Source organism: Myiozetetes cayanensis, unplaced genomic scaffold (assembly GCF_022539395.1).
Source record: "Myiozetetes cayanensis isolate MyiCay16 unplaced genomic scaffold, myiCay2020 scf1, whole genome shotgun sequence".
NCBI lineage: Eukaryota > Metazoa > Chordata > Aves > Passeriformes > Tyrannidae > Myiozetetes > Myiozetetes cayanensis.
Genome location: NW_026086604.1, coordinates 70,389,620 through 70,403,616, shown reverse-complemented (window position 1 = coordinate 70,403,616; position 13,997 = coordinate 70,389,620). Strand labels below are relative to the sequence as shown.

The 13,997-nt window shown below is 38.2% G+C and overlaps 1 protein-coding gene across 1 annotated transcript in view; it reads right to left on the bottom strand.

Moving 5' to 3' along the window:
• Positions 1 to 5,463: 5,463 nt before the first annotated feature.
• Positions 5,464 to 13,997, bottom strand: part of ADCY2 (adenylate cyclase 2) — a 208,169-nt gene continuing 199,635 nt past the window's right edge. Inside the window, exons 23-25 of the mRNA XM_050320235.1 lie at positions 12,028 to 12,142; positions 7,399 to 7,523; positions 5,464 to 6,255 (exon numbers count right to left, since the gene is read on the bottom strand). Of these exons, the coding sequence (XP_050176192.1) occupies positions 6,103 to 6,255; positions 7,399 to 7,523; positions 12,028 to 12,142 (393 nt within the window). The 3' untranslated portion in view covers positions 5,464 to 6,102. The remainder of the gene's footprint in view (positions 6,256 to 7,398; positions 7,524 to 12,027; positions 12,143 to 13,997) is intronic.

Genomic DNA, 13,997 nt, shown 5'->3' with positions numbered 1-13,997 from the left:
TAGATTTGCCATACTTCCCTCTCCATTCAAAATAATTAAAAACTAAGGTTTTCACTGTTTTTTTTCCTTCCTAATGAAGGTATAAATCCTTTTACAATCATTTGAAACTTACAAAGGCTTTTTCTGGTCAACTTTAGCAGACTCCCCAGAAGCAGGATATGAATGCCCAGGGGTGTTTGTTCCAATTGCAACCAGACTTTACTAAGATCCTACTGTTAAGTGCATGTTCCTTTTATAGAGTAGCATGGAAGGTTGGTCTGTTTCCTTAGCAACTTAAATATGAACATGTAAACAATGAAGCAATTTTAATCTGTATGGTGAAAACTATGCATTCAAATACAGCTGAGCTAAGAAACCAAAGAGTTAAAAGTTGCTTTGAATTTGGTGTCTTAAGGCTGAGAAGATCAATTGCCTTTCTATTTAGAGAGTAGTAATACCCTTTCAGGTTCCACTGCTATGGTTCCTGAGATTTGAACATGTTGGTTTGTATTTTTATAGCAATTTTTTCCACACTTAAGTGTCTCAAAGGCAGGGTCACTGTTCTAAAATGTCAAACTGGCTTATGGAATAACTTTGAAAAAAGAATTCTTAAAAGGAATACGTGAAGAAAATAGTAATGGAGGCAGGTAGAGGGGACACAACAGAGACAACAACAACAGGGTAATGGAGACAGGATCCACAGAAGAGGACAGATGACATATATCTGGACAGGTCATTGATACACAGAAAAAACACAAGTAGCTATTTTCTTACTACAAGCTGAGGTACCTGTTTCAAGCTTATGTCACTTAGAGTTGAGAGCCTTCTGTCAAATTAAGGTTGAGCAATCTATCTATCTCCTATCCTAGCTTGACCTCAATATGTATCAGATTGCCATGTGGTCCTGACCTCCAGCTGAGCCACAAAGGAGAGACAGTCTTTGCAAAAATGTTCCATTTAATGGCCCTTGAAAAAGGCTGAATCAAAAATGGCTCAAAAACTCTCCACTTCCATTCCCATAGCTTTGGGCCAAGCTAGTTGTTTCACAGAAGTGCTTATTTCTTCTAGATTCTAATTATTGACTGACTGCTCATCTTAAACAGGAAGGTCCTTCAGAAACATGGGGTCCCTCCCAGAGGAGACAGTTGTCCATGAACTTCTCCAGTGTGGATTCTTCCCTCGGTCTGCTGTTCTTCATGAAACTGCTCCAGCGTGGGTCCCTTCCATGGAGTGCAGTCTGTCAGGAACAAGCCGCTCCACCACAGGTCACCTGCAGGTTCACAAGTCCTGCCAGCAAACCTGCTCCAGCATGGGCTCCTCTCCACTTGGGCCCACAGTTCCTGTCAGGAATTTCCCACAGAGTCACAGCCTCCTTCGGACATTCACCTGCTTCAGCGTGAGGTTGTCTGTGGGCTGCAGGTGCTTCTCTGCTCCACCATGGACCTCCGCAGTCTGCAGGGTTACAACCTGTCTTAACCATGGTCTGCACCACGGGTTGCAGGGGAATCTCTAGTCTGGTGCCTGCAACATCTCCTCCCCCTCCTTTCTCACTGACCGGGGTGTCTGCAAAATTGTTTCCTCTCTTTGGCTGCTCTTGCAGTGTTTTTTTTTCCTCTTCTTAAATACTTTATCCCAGAGGTGCTTCCATCACTGTTGATGGGCTTGGCTTTGGCCAGCCATCTGGCACTGGCTCATTGTCAGACATGGGGGAAGCTTCTGGCAGCTTCTTACAGGGGCCACCTCTGTAGCCCTGTCACCCCTTCCTTGTTACCAAAACCTTGTTACACAAGCCAGTATAGCTGACTGATATATGCTCCAATTCAGGTGAATATTCTTTTCAATAACCCTCTTGGTAAGTAGAGTAACACACAGTTTTATACATGTGGTGACATTACTCTTCATAACAATTGCTATTTGTAACACTGTTTTGGAATGCAAACATGAAAACCTGTAGTCCAAGAATGTCAACCTTTCAAAATACTCCACTTGCACTTTTTCCTGTCAAAACCGAGATTTTCATGAAGAGCGTCTCAATGTCTACAAATAGATTTGAAAAATGCTGCACCAAAAAAATTTCAAACAACTCTTAGCAGAATCTTTGTTTCAAACAGAGCATCCTACAACATAACAGGGTTCATATCATCATAATTGCAAACATAAATAAAATTCCCTTATCTTACATTTTGACATATCAGAAACTACACTGACCTGAATAATTCCTGACTCTAAATTTGAAAATGCTTAAAATTAACATGTAGTAAACTTTAGCGCCAGTTTCAGTTGATTTATATACCACTTCTGACAAATCCACACAAACCTGAATTACTTCAAGAAACAAAAAATATTCTTTTAATTACATGTTTTACTTAAGGCACATATACTCTACATTTGTTTCCTTCTCAGAATCACTCCACTATTTTAGACAAGAAATTAAAAATAAAACTAAAAAGCCCTAAGCTTAAAATTGTTTGGGCCCCACAAGTAAAAATGTTAAAGGATAGTATCTATATCAGCTGAAGGAGAATCTGCTATCTAAAAATGAATAATTATAGTATGTTCACACATAACTCCAACCAAAAAGAAAACTACATATCAAAGTACATGATAATCATATCTTATAACAGTAAATCTTCTGCTATATAAAGCAGCTTGACAACATAGCATATTATTTGTCCTGACATGAAGTTCTGAAAACAAAACAGGACAGACTTGAAACAGCTCTACCTTCACATACGCACAGCTGTTGCTTTAGAAACAGATGTGTCTAACTGGAAAAAAAGGAAGGTCTGTAGATATTTCACAAAATGGAGAAAATACAAAGGAATGTAAAAAGAATGAAAAATGCTTTTCATATAACATAAGTAAGAGACTACTGTCTCTCAGCAGTAACAGCAGCTAAATAGCATTCATTTCAGGTAATCCCAATTACTTTCATAGTTAATAAAAATACCTGCAAGTCCAATCTTTGTTCTTGACCTTTGGTAGCCATCCATTAACTGGAGCAAAGCACTGACTTTGAAAAAGAATTTCAGCAGGCTTCCCAGGTGTTTCCATTTGAATTTCTTCTTCCCAGACCACAATGAATCGTTCTTACATTGATCTTTTGGCTGCTACCTCACAGTGTGAAATGCATTTGCATTGTACTTTTGCAAGTCACACTCTGTGGTTCACTAGCACCCTATGAACTATGTCACCAACATGGAAGTTGTAGAACTTGATGAACCTTACTGTGATGTAGAATACTGGAATGTCAAATACTATTTGTATGATTATCATAAAGTTTTTCAAGTTACACACTGATACATGAGTAGTGTTACATCCAGTTACTGAAATTGCTGCAGGAAGAGGGAGAAAGAGGATACAAGAACTGTGGGAGAATCTAGACAGTGGAAAAATAAAACAGTATAAACAATAGATGTAAAATGCATTGGAAGACGAGGTATTTATTAAATACAAATAACTTCTCGGCACTAAAAAGATAATAATAATGCTTAGTAACTGAAGGCTAGAGGGAGGATGGTATGCACCTTTCTTTGGGCATCATACTGCGCGTATGAAGTATATCTGTTGCCCACTTTCTTTTTCTTTAGCAGGATTTCACTGCAAGAATCCAAATGAAATTACAAAATGAGAGAAGAGCACCAGTGAAATATGAGTTCTCTGAACATGGGCATTTTCAGCATGTTCTTGGAGGGCACACATATATCTTTCTTTATATTTCATTGGACTAGTCAGCTCCCCGCCATTCAGATGTTTTAGAATTTCATAGCTTACAGAAAAAAAATATTATTTAACTACCATAAAAATCAAAGAAACAAGTCTGTTGAGCTAGGTACAAGGTTTGTTAATGATGTGCAAGAATACAAATGAAAGCAAAATCCTGAATGTACAGATTATACCTGAAGGCTGCACATATATATGACAGTATTAATAGAATCAACTTTACATAAAGGGTTTTCATCCACAGTAAGAAATTATTTTGTTGACCTGTGGTAATACCACAATGATTTTAAAGGCCTGGAGTACATTCAAAATCTAAGAAGGAGATCAATAACTTTTTAAAGTGTTCCTAAGACAAACTTATAGTAAGTGGTAAGGAGAGATTTAGCAGAAGTCTTAAGCATAGCTAAGTGACAGCTTGCTTTAGCCAGTGACTGGGACATTGGTTTTGCTGCCATGTGAGCTCTTTGGAAAGTCTCTAATTTCACTAGAAAATATTTATATTAACTTATTAATTAAAAGGAAGAAATTATAAAGACAACAAAAATGTTTTTCATGAGATTTTATTAGACTGAGCACCTATCTTGAGAATTACTGATTAAAAGTCTCCAACTCCAGGTGAAAAATGTGAACATAACTGAAATAACTTATATTCTGATTTTAAACTAACTTAAGGGGACCAAAATTCAGATTGTCTGTTTTACAGCAAATGCAGGAACTTAGAAACTTACTGTCATTTCAATTTGCTAGTGGGTAGATGGCTGCTGTGAGTAAACTGTGCAACACTCAGTAAGACTGTGGCCTGATGCCATGTACCTGTGACCCACAATTTTGAGAACTTCTGAAAGGACACTAAATGTTATATAAATATGTGTGTGTATATATATGTATATGTTTTGTGAATGAGAAATCTCAGTACTTTTTACATTTCAACAGCATGCCAGAGCTAATAGTGCATAAGCTGACTTCCACATTCATATGGTATCAGTAAGAAAAAATTCTTGTAATTATATGCTATTTTGTAAGTAGGATGATTTGATTAATTTTGGTCTTGTTAGGATGCTATGCCTGTAAAAATATGTTAATTTCAAGTACTAGTTACAACTACACAAAAATTAATTGTTACTGTCTATGCTACAAAGAGCATAGATAGTACAATTACCTGCTTTTTCTGTCTTTCACCTGGCTCATCTATGAAACTCTACAAGTGTTATACTTTTTAATACAGTGGGATTTAAATTAATTTCAAATATCCACAAAATAGCAATTTTTGCATCTCATACTCATATCCTGAAAAATAAGATTACTTAAAATATCCCATGAAATCCAGCATTGCGAAGGTTAAGTGAAAGGCATGCAAGGGCAAAAGAGGTTGTCAAAGTGCAAAACAAACAAAAGTTTTCTTCCCTTGTACAGCTTCTCCTAGTTATTATTTAAGCACTGCAGGCCAGCTGTGAAGTAGGAACTCTACTACTGTTTTCAGTATCTCCCACTTTGCTTGTGTTTACGGATTTGAGGTAAGTCTTCTGTATCATGCTTGCAGAGTGCCTAGGATGTCACCCATGACTGAGTACAGTAAAGGTGATTTAGTTTCTGAAAGGCAATAGCAAGTCTAGCAGATATTATTGACCAGGACTGTTGAGACAGCTGGCCATAGCCTGTCTCAACATCTAACTGCTGAATAAAAAGCAGCAGCAGCAAAAGACACGCAGGTTTAGAGCAACAGAAGCCACGGAAGGAAGCATAACTAAGAGACAGCAACAGTAAGACAAAGTACATATAAACTTTTAATGAATTAACCTTACAAAAGACAATAGCTTCAAAACATTTGACACGTTTGTACAAAACTATTCCAGCATTGTTAGTTCTCTCTTCAGAAAGAATGCCAGCAAGCCACCCAACGTGTCCCTGGCTATGAGATGCAACTGATCACATCCAAATCATGTGTGGACAGAGTAAACTTATTTACAAATACTGTATACTTTAATACCAAATTAGTGGATGCTGTTGGGGAGCGACTGTATTTTCCAGAAAACACCATGCATCAGAAAATAGTATGCACCCCTAGCTTTATTGCCTTTTTTCCCTCGTTTGTCACTAACACCTCTCTCAGTCCTTTCAGGACTTTCATTACCTCCTTTTGATTCCTATTCCTTTTTTTCTTGTCTTTGAATAACAGTGCAAGTAGCAGTACAATCTTCCAGTCCTATAGAGTACACCGCAACTGTCCTTGAACATAGGAATATCAAGGTGCAAAATGATGGCTCATGGGACTATTCTGCAGCCATATTAAAATAAGTGCCACATACCAGAAAATAGCACGCATGTTAAGGGCCAAAATGTAGTTAAAAAGTGCGTGATACTTTCCTGAAAGTATGGTATTGATGACACGTACAAGCATCTTCAAGATGCCACATTCCCTTGTGAAAGGGATCTTGTCATTTCAGTATGTACAAAGTATGTCTTCAATTCTCCTTTTCCTTTTACATTTATTATTCCTCTGCAAGTGCTCATGTATCCCAGTGTTTGCAGGACGTTGTTTGTCTCCTCTGTAACCTGCAACAATACATTAATACAATCAGTGTTGATAACAAAGCAAAGCAAAATCTTCTTCCAGAGTGTGAAGAGAACATATGTTCCGCACAATTATAAAGGTTTTGCTATAATGCTTATAAGGCCTTATACATATATATAATGCTTATAACAGTCTCAGGTGATGTTTAAGAACCTGAGCTTTCAAGTATTCTGTTGCTGGATGCCTATTCTAATCACTTACATCAAGTATCAACTGTGATGTAACCACTTCTGTACCTAGGGCTGCAAACAGAGAGCTTGTAGATACTCAAATGTCACTTGGGACAACACTCTTCCTCACAGTACACTTTTCTCAGCTTCAGGAGCTTATTTTCACTTCTGTAGACCTAAGCTTCCTTATCTTTTTACAATTTCTGCCAATTTAGGATAAAGCCCACTAGGACAGAGGTTGTTCAACAGCATCATTTGTTTCAGACTATCTGTGTTTCTTTATGAAGCAACTGTTTGTAGATATCACTGCTTTAACATTCCGTTTTCAGTTTAGACTAACAGATGGTACCTTTACTTTTCCATTACTTAGTTCTGAATAATGTCAGTGATAGATTTGAAGTGCTCTCAATTGCATGCTGGGATGCCAAAGTGCTAGGCAGCATACTAGGCATATACTTAAAATGTGATCTCTGATTATGGAATCACTGGAAAGTTAGAAAATTGAAGTTCTTTTCTATACAGGTCTATCTACAATCAATACAGATAATAATCTACAAAGAATATTAATCAGCATGGTTCATTACAAGGGAAGTTTCATGACTGCTCTATGGATTTAACTTGATGTACAGTTATGATAATTTCCTTTAGTTAGAAATGACTAACATCAGGATTGTCCTTCAAAGGTAAGGTAGTCAGTATTCTAGGAGTTTAGAAATTCACAAAATCTCTCTTAATCTAGGGATGCATTTCCAGGCAACCCATGACTTCCTCCACTGTATGCCTCTTTATGGTCAAGACAAAGTTTTGATTCTCCTCTCATTTTTCCTATAATTTTCTTTTAATTCTTTACTTAGCTTCAAAACAAAGACCTATTTAGTATACAAATGATATGATGTTTTTTAAGAACGAAACTCAAAAGAATAAGATAAATTCTAGCACAAAATCAAGGCTTACTTGTATTTTATCTAAGACACCAGTGCTGTCCATTCTGCTGGCCACATTTACTGTATTGCCCCATATATCATATTGTGGTTTTTGAGCTCCAATTACTCCAGCTATTACAGGTCCATGGTTTATACCTGGAAAACATAAGAACTTAACATCAGGAATGAAGAGAAGGGCAACAAACCTGATGAAGTGTCTGCATCACGAGTCCTATGAAGTGCAGCTGAGGGAACTGAAGTTGTTTAGCCTGGAGAAGAGGAGGCTCAGGGGAGACCTTATCATTTTCTACAGAGGTCTTTTCCCAACATTAATTAATTCTGTGATTCTGTGAAGATCCACCAAACAAAGACACACAGTGCATCTGGCAACATAGCAAGTCAATGAACATAGCATTTGGCCCACACTGAAGTGAGCACAGCAGTGAATATTCTGCTCATCATGGTTTTATCCATCATTTACAGCAGGAAAACGTTAGTTATAGAAATGCCAAAAGTCAGTTAATCTAATTTTGGGTTTAATTAGAAAACAGACATGTAAGAATTTCTTTTCATTTCTGCTTGTAGTGAAAAGGGCATCTCCTCTCTGCAATAATTGATGGCCGAATCAAATTACTTTTATAGTTATCTTTGCTTCTTAAAAGTAGAATAAACTAACATGAGTGAGCTGAAAGGATTTGAAGCCTTGTTCTGAAGGCTGGATTGACCACAGAAGGTTCCTAAAAAACTGCAATATAAAAATATGTATTGGAATAATTTGATTAAGCAGAGCATAGAACAATATAGTATAGTACCTCATTAGACTTTGAGTATTTTTTTATCTTGCAGTCAGTTTGTTAACCTATGTTATGTCTGTAAAGGGAGTAACTCCACTAGCAGAGAAAGAAACCAAGAGGCAAAATCAAAAGTACTATTGTTAACCAGCATCAAATGTACTATAATTGTAATTGTACCTACCAATGAGCAGGAAAGCCAAGTTAGATCTAGTGAGAAATAAACCCTGAACAAGAGAGTAGTTTGGATTTCTAAAATTACCTCAACAGATTATAACTGACTTCTGTTAATTCCTTGACTGAAACCATCACTAGGGATATATCTATGCAGCAAAATTGAAAGTGTGATTGTAAGATGGAAAGGGATCTCAGCACTAGCTGATTTAGTATGTAACATGCCAGCAAGGGCTAGCAATGACACTGTATGCCCACTTGGAAACCCTGGAAGAAGTGACTGCAGAAGTAAAATCTAGGAAACTGGGAAAACATGCAAACCCTAAAAGACAACAAATAGAACAAGTGCTTGGGAGTAAATGCACAAAGAGACTTGGGTCTTGGCAACACTCTGCATTAACAACAAAACCATGGATGGGTCTTTCTAGTTCATGGCATCCAACGTGCAGAAAGCGCCAGGGACCTAAGAAGACAAAAACCATCTGGCTAGCAGGGAATAGTGAAGAGATGGGTGTGACATACATTCTGCCATGATCCAGAAACCAGGGCTGTGCAGTGAGACATTCCTACAAAATACAATGGGCAGAAAGGGACTTTTATTTTTTACCTCCTTCCTGAACCACCACTGCAGACAGTTTGACTAATATTTCAGGGGCTGAGGAGCCAGATTCAGATTCCTCCTCCTTTGAGTAGACTTCTACCCATAGGAATGTGTTCTGGCCACTCAGGCATTCTGGGATACCCTACTCTGTGTCATTCCTCACATGAAACACAAGAATGCTGGGGCAAAGCTGGAAGAGTAGTACTCTCAGTACAGGTAAATGCTGTAACAGAGAGTGATACCAACTGTCTCTTTCTCTCATATCCCAAACAATATTTAATCATTTAATGAAATAGTAAATACTGTTCCACAGGAATGACAGAGACTATCTCTGTATCTTATAGCCTGGCCTCAACCAAAATCAGGAACCAAATTAAGTCACTTACAACATGAATGTTCTAAGTATAAAGTATATGGAAAACAATATATCATCCTCTCTTCTGATAAAAAGCAGTACCTGTGCAAAACTTGCTGCAAAAGCTAACAGAAGGGGGGGAATGACTGAAATATCATCTAGGTGATGATATTGCCTGACAAGATCAGAGTGGGCTGTGTACCTCTTAAGGCACACTAGCATTTTGGGCACTCACAGAAAATTACAAAAGCTGAAACCTCTAGTGAGTTGCAACGATTACAATGTCAGATACTGACTGAGAGGCTTTTATGAATGGCACTTGGAGTATAAGTCGATTATGTCATAGGTAGATGTTCAGATGTTTCTGTGGCTATAACTGGTATGGATATCAGATGCTTTCATCATCAGGTTTTGGAGGGAAGTGGAGAAGAAGTGAAAAGGGGAAGTGAAGATTTCAGTGGTGCTTATGTTGGATTAAGATGGCAAAAATAACAGTTTGGGGCCTGTATTCCTTAGCAGAGTTAAACATTCCTCATTTCATGAAACAAAGGAGTCTGAGTTCTCTGGAACCTTTACCAAGCACTTTAAAAATACCAAGTGACTATCTTTCTTTTGTTTCCACTTAGAAAGTTTTCTTCATGCTCCCTAGTTTAAAGGAGTCAGCATTGTTTTAAGCAGTTTGCAGATGCAGCCCTGACAAACAGCAACTCTTTACTTGTACTGACGCTGCTAATATAAGTATGTTTGCAAGTGTCATGTCATCTATGTCAAGAAGAGAACCTTTATTCGGTACAGAAATATGGTATCTCTATACATTTCTTTCAAACCCATCAAGTTCTGTAACAGTCTGAGAAGAAAGCATACTTCAGATTTGCTTTGTCTTTTTTTTGGTCTAGCAAGGAATACAAAAGTCCTGGTAAAGGAATGCCCTAAGGAGCAGCTATTTCAAGTCAGAAGACAGCAAGTTTTGCCAGTGGGTGGCACTGTTAAATAATGATGAGAGGAGTAGCTGAAAGGAAAAGCAAGCAGCACAGCAAGAAAAAATACAAGACAGGAGAATAACTGTTGGAAATCAAATACTTTTGACATATTTACAGAATTTATGGGTTTCCGATATTTGTTTACTGTTTTCATTTCACACTTTTCACATTACATATTGCATTGTAAAACTGCTGTGTACGGCTATCAGGAAATAAACATTTTGGAACATATGGTTCTTGACCAGCTCTGAATTGATTTATTTCATCATTCTTTTCATCGCTTACCTCAGCTGTCTATTTCTTTTTAAAAATACCACAATGCACAAGTAGAAACAATTAGAAACTGAAACGTAATGGATATTCCTTACAAAGATAAATAACCAGTCATCTTTGTTTTTATCTGAATAACAAAGCAGGCAAATACTCTCCCTTGTCTAACACTGCAAAGGCAAGGGTACAATTTTGTATGCTTGCTTGAGTTTAGTGCATGTAAAATATTTCAAACTTCAGCCTCATTGTCCCCTTATAGCTCTTGTTCTCTGTAACCCTTTATACAGTTTTAGAGTCTAGAATTTTCTTGTGTCTTTTGGTATTGGTGAACTTAAAAAATTTATGTAGCTAGCAAACTCTACAATACTTTTTACTGAGTTATCATAAAACCATTCAGGGCTATGCAAACACATATTTTCAACCATTCTATACGTAAGAATACTGCCCTGAGTCCTGCCTTGAAACACTCCTTGTGACAACAGCAGCTAAAGCTGACAGGCAATACCATGTAGGCTGCTTTTAAACAGGGTAAGGACGGTGTTGTTCACTATCGTGACCCTTTTGGTCAGTTCTACCAATACTTTAATAATCTGGTACTTCACACTGAATTCTCCCCCTTATCCATGATATTCTGTCTTGGTTTAATGACCATATGTTCAAGAAGTGGGACCTCTGATGAGGTAAAACTATCCTTTTTTGTTTATATCTCTCCCCCCAAATATTGACAAGCTTTTACAAGTTAGGAGGAGTCTGAACGAAGGAGGGAAAAGATAAAAATTTTACTAAAAAAAAAAGGAGAACAAACAGAACAAAACAAAACCAAACAACAGCACAAAAAATGTCACCTAGCCACCCCTCTCCCCTTTGGTTAAAATGAGAAAAACCTGGAAGAGTATTTCATTTGAATAAAAGAAGTCTTAATACCACCAAGATGGCAGCACAGATCCCGATGGAGACCACGTGACATGACAGTGATGGAGCTGGAGCAGCAGCAGGACCAGGTGATCATGAGCCACATGCAGCTCACAAAAGGAAGCTCCCAGGTTTTTTCAGCGTGGCTGTGGCAGCTGCTGGCGATGGTGCTTGCACCCCTCAGGGAGCTGGTGGCAGCTACCATGCCAAAAGCAGTGGGTGTCATGTGGGAGCTGCGGCAAAAAGCAGCAGCAGCAGGAACTCCTCCAAGCACCCATCAGGAAGCCATGGCAAAAAGCAGTGGGTGTCCTCCCTCAGTACTAACACCCAGGAACAAGAGAACCAGTTCTGGAAATACTGGGGACGGGGGTTGTTGTTGGTGGTGGTATCCTCTCCTCTGCAAGTTCTCATGGTGTTTCACTTCAGGGACACCCCCCACCTCCTGGTGCAGCCCTGATGGGTTGGCAGGGGGTCCCCCACACTTCAAACTCTGTGATGGTATGAAAAATTCATCAAACAATCTTTCTTATTAAACTAAAACTATAACATATTCTCATAAAAATCCTGTGATGCTTACCTACTCGTAACTTGAAGTCATTGAATGAATGCTTGTTTATGACATCTAGTTTTGCCACCAAGGCAAATGCGAACTCCACCATGGTTCCTATGTGCATATACTGTCGTTCAGGTTCCTGAATTTAACAGACAAACAAATGGAGTAAAATCACTTTCCTGAGCCTTAGCTGCTGTGAGAATACAACCAAAATACGCTGAACACCTGAAAGCACTTAAACCTTTAGGGGTGCCCTAGTGCCAGCAAGAATATGCAGGAAATGTAGAAAGTGGTACCCTGTCCAGCATCAGTTAGATCAAACTATGGCCAAGAAACTAAGAAGCATTTTACTTACACAGCCAGGCAGTCCAGAGATGACAGATCCAAACCATGACTAATTTAATGTTTCAACTGTCAAATAACTGATTAGCAGCTATCTAATCCCACAGGCACTCTATGTTTATGAGTGCCTAGGTTTTGTTAATTCATTTTCTCTAGGTGTCTGCTTCTATTTATGCCCTTTCATAACAAATAATGCTTATTAAATGCTTACGATCCAGTGAAATTCACAATTTTAAGAGTTCTTCAACTGATCTCATCTGGCAGATAAGCAAGGATCTCTGAGAACATCTAACAGATCTGAAAATGTGTAAATATGAGAGGAAGACAGGAAGAGGGCAACCCCACTCTGTTCCCTAATTTACTAGCTCAGAGCTTTATACCACTTATAAAGGCTGTAGACTTTATCTCTTGTCATACATCAACAAAGTAACCTGACTTCTAAGTACAGTTTTGAGTCCCTTCAGGTTGAGGGAAAAATTTATTTTTGGTCTCCCACAGCCCAGGGAAGGACCCTGACTAGTGAATGATTTCATAAGTGATGGACCCAGTGACCTCTCTGAGAAATTACTGAATCTTCCTCATTTCTTCAGATAAAGTGACAGAAAAGACTGACAGATGACAACTTCAGAGATGACTCACAGAGTGGATGCATCGATCTAGGGTGGGACTGTAGCGGTTCTTGCCAGAGCAGCTCTTTAGATGAATGAAGCCTGTTTCCTTTGGAGTTTACTCCTAGCTAAGACAGATGGTTTCCTGTTCAGTTGATATATTCAGACCCCCTCCTCAGGCACTTAGTCTTCCTTGGATGCTTACTTTAAGATGGGGGTGGTTCTCAGCAGTATGTCTAGCAGTCAGTCACTACATTAGGTATAGCAGTATCTGTGCATCTTTGGGAATCTGGACTGAAGGCTGCTGAGTTCTGGTGGATTTCTTTATAAAATGTCAACTAAATCATCAGAGGAATGCTAAAACGTGGATCTCTTGATTAATAGTTTGTGGAAATAAATGATACATTTCTTCCTCTGCATATACTAGTTTTAGTAATGACTGAGAGCTCTCTATGTCTTCTTATCCTCAGTCTCCAGTTCTGCGTTTTCTTAATTCCTTCATCTCCCTATATTAAATGTCAGGACTAATTTAAAATAATTCTCCTTTTTTTTTTTTCTCCTCAGAATCCTTAGGGTCTATAGTTCATGTGGTAATTGCTTCTGTCTAGAAGAACATGAGTTTGGCAAGAGCACATTAATCCTTAGCACAGACTGTGTTGACTCATAATTGCTGTCTCTCTGTTGCTAACCTGTAGTACTATAAAGATCATGGCAAATGCAAGGTTTTTGCTTAGAAGTTATGAATTGCTTCTCTGAACTTAATTTCTACTGACTGTAGTTCCTAATCCTATGATCTTAAGTAAACTAGAAACAATGGAATACATTCTCAATGCAGAGTCTAAGGATTCTGTAAGTGTATTAGTAAAGGTTAGTGAAGCTACTCAGCCCTCCCACTTACAACTGAAAACGTTAATTCTTGCAGTTTTTTGTAGATTCTATAAATCCGGTTCTGATGCAGCATGAGGGGAATTAAATCCTGTATTGTATTTAGAGTAGAAAGCCTGTTTTAGCAAATACGGAGGTGGCATTTTCAAACTGCCATGT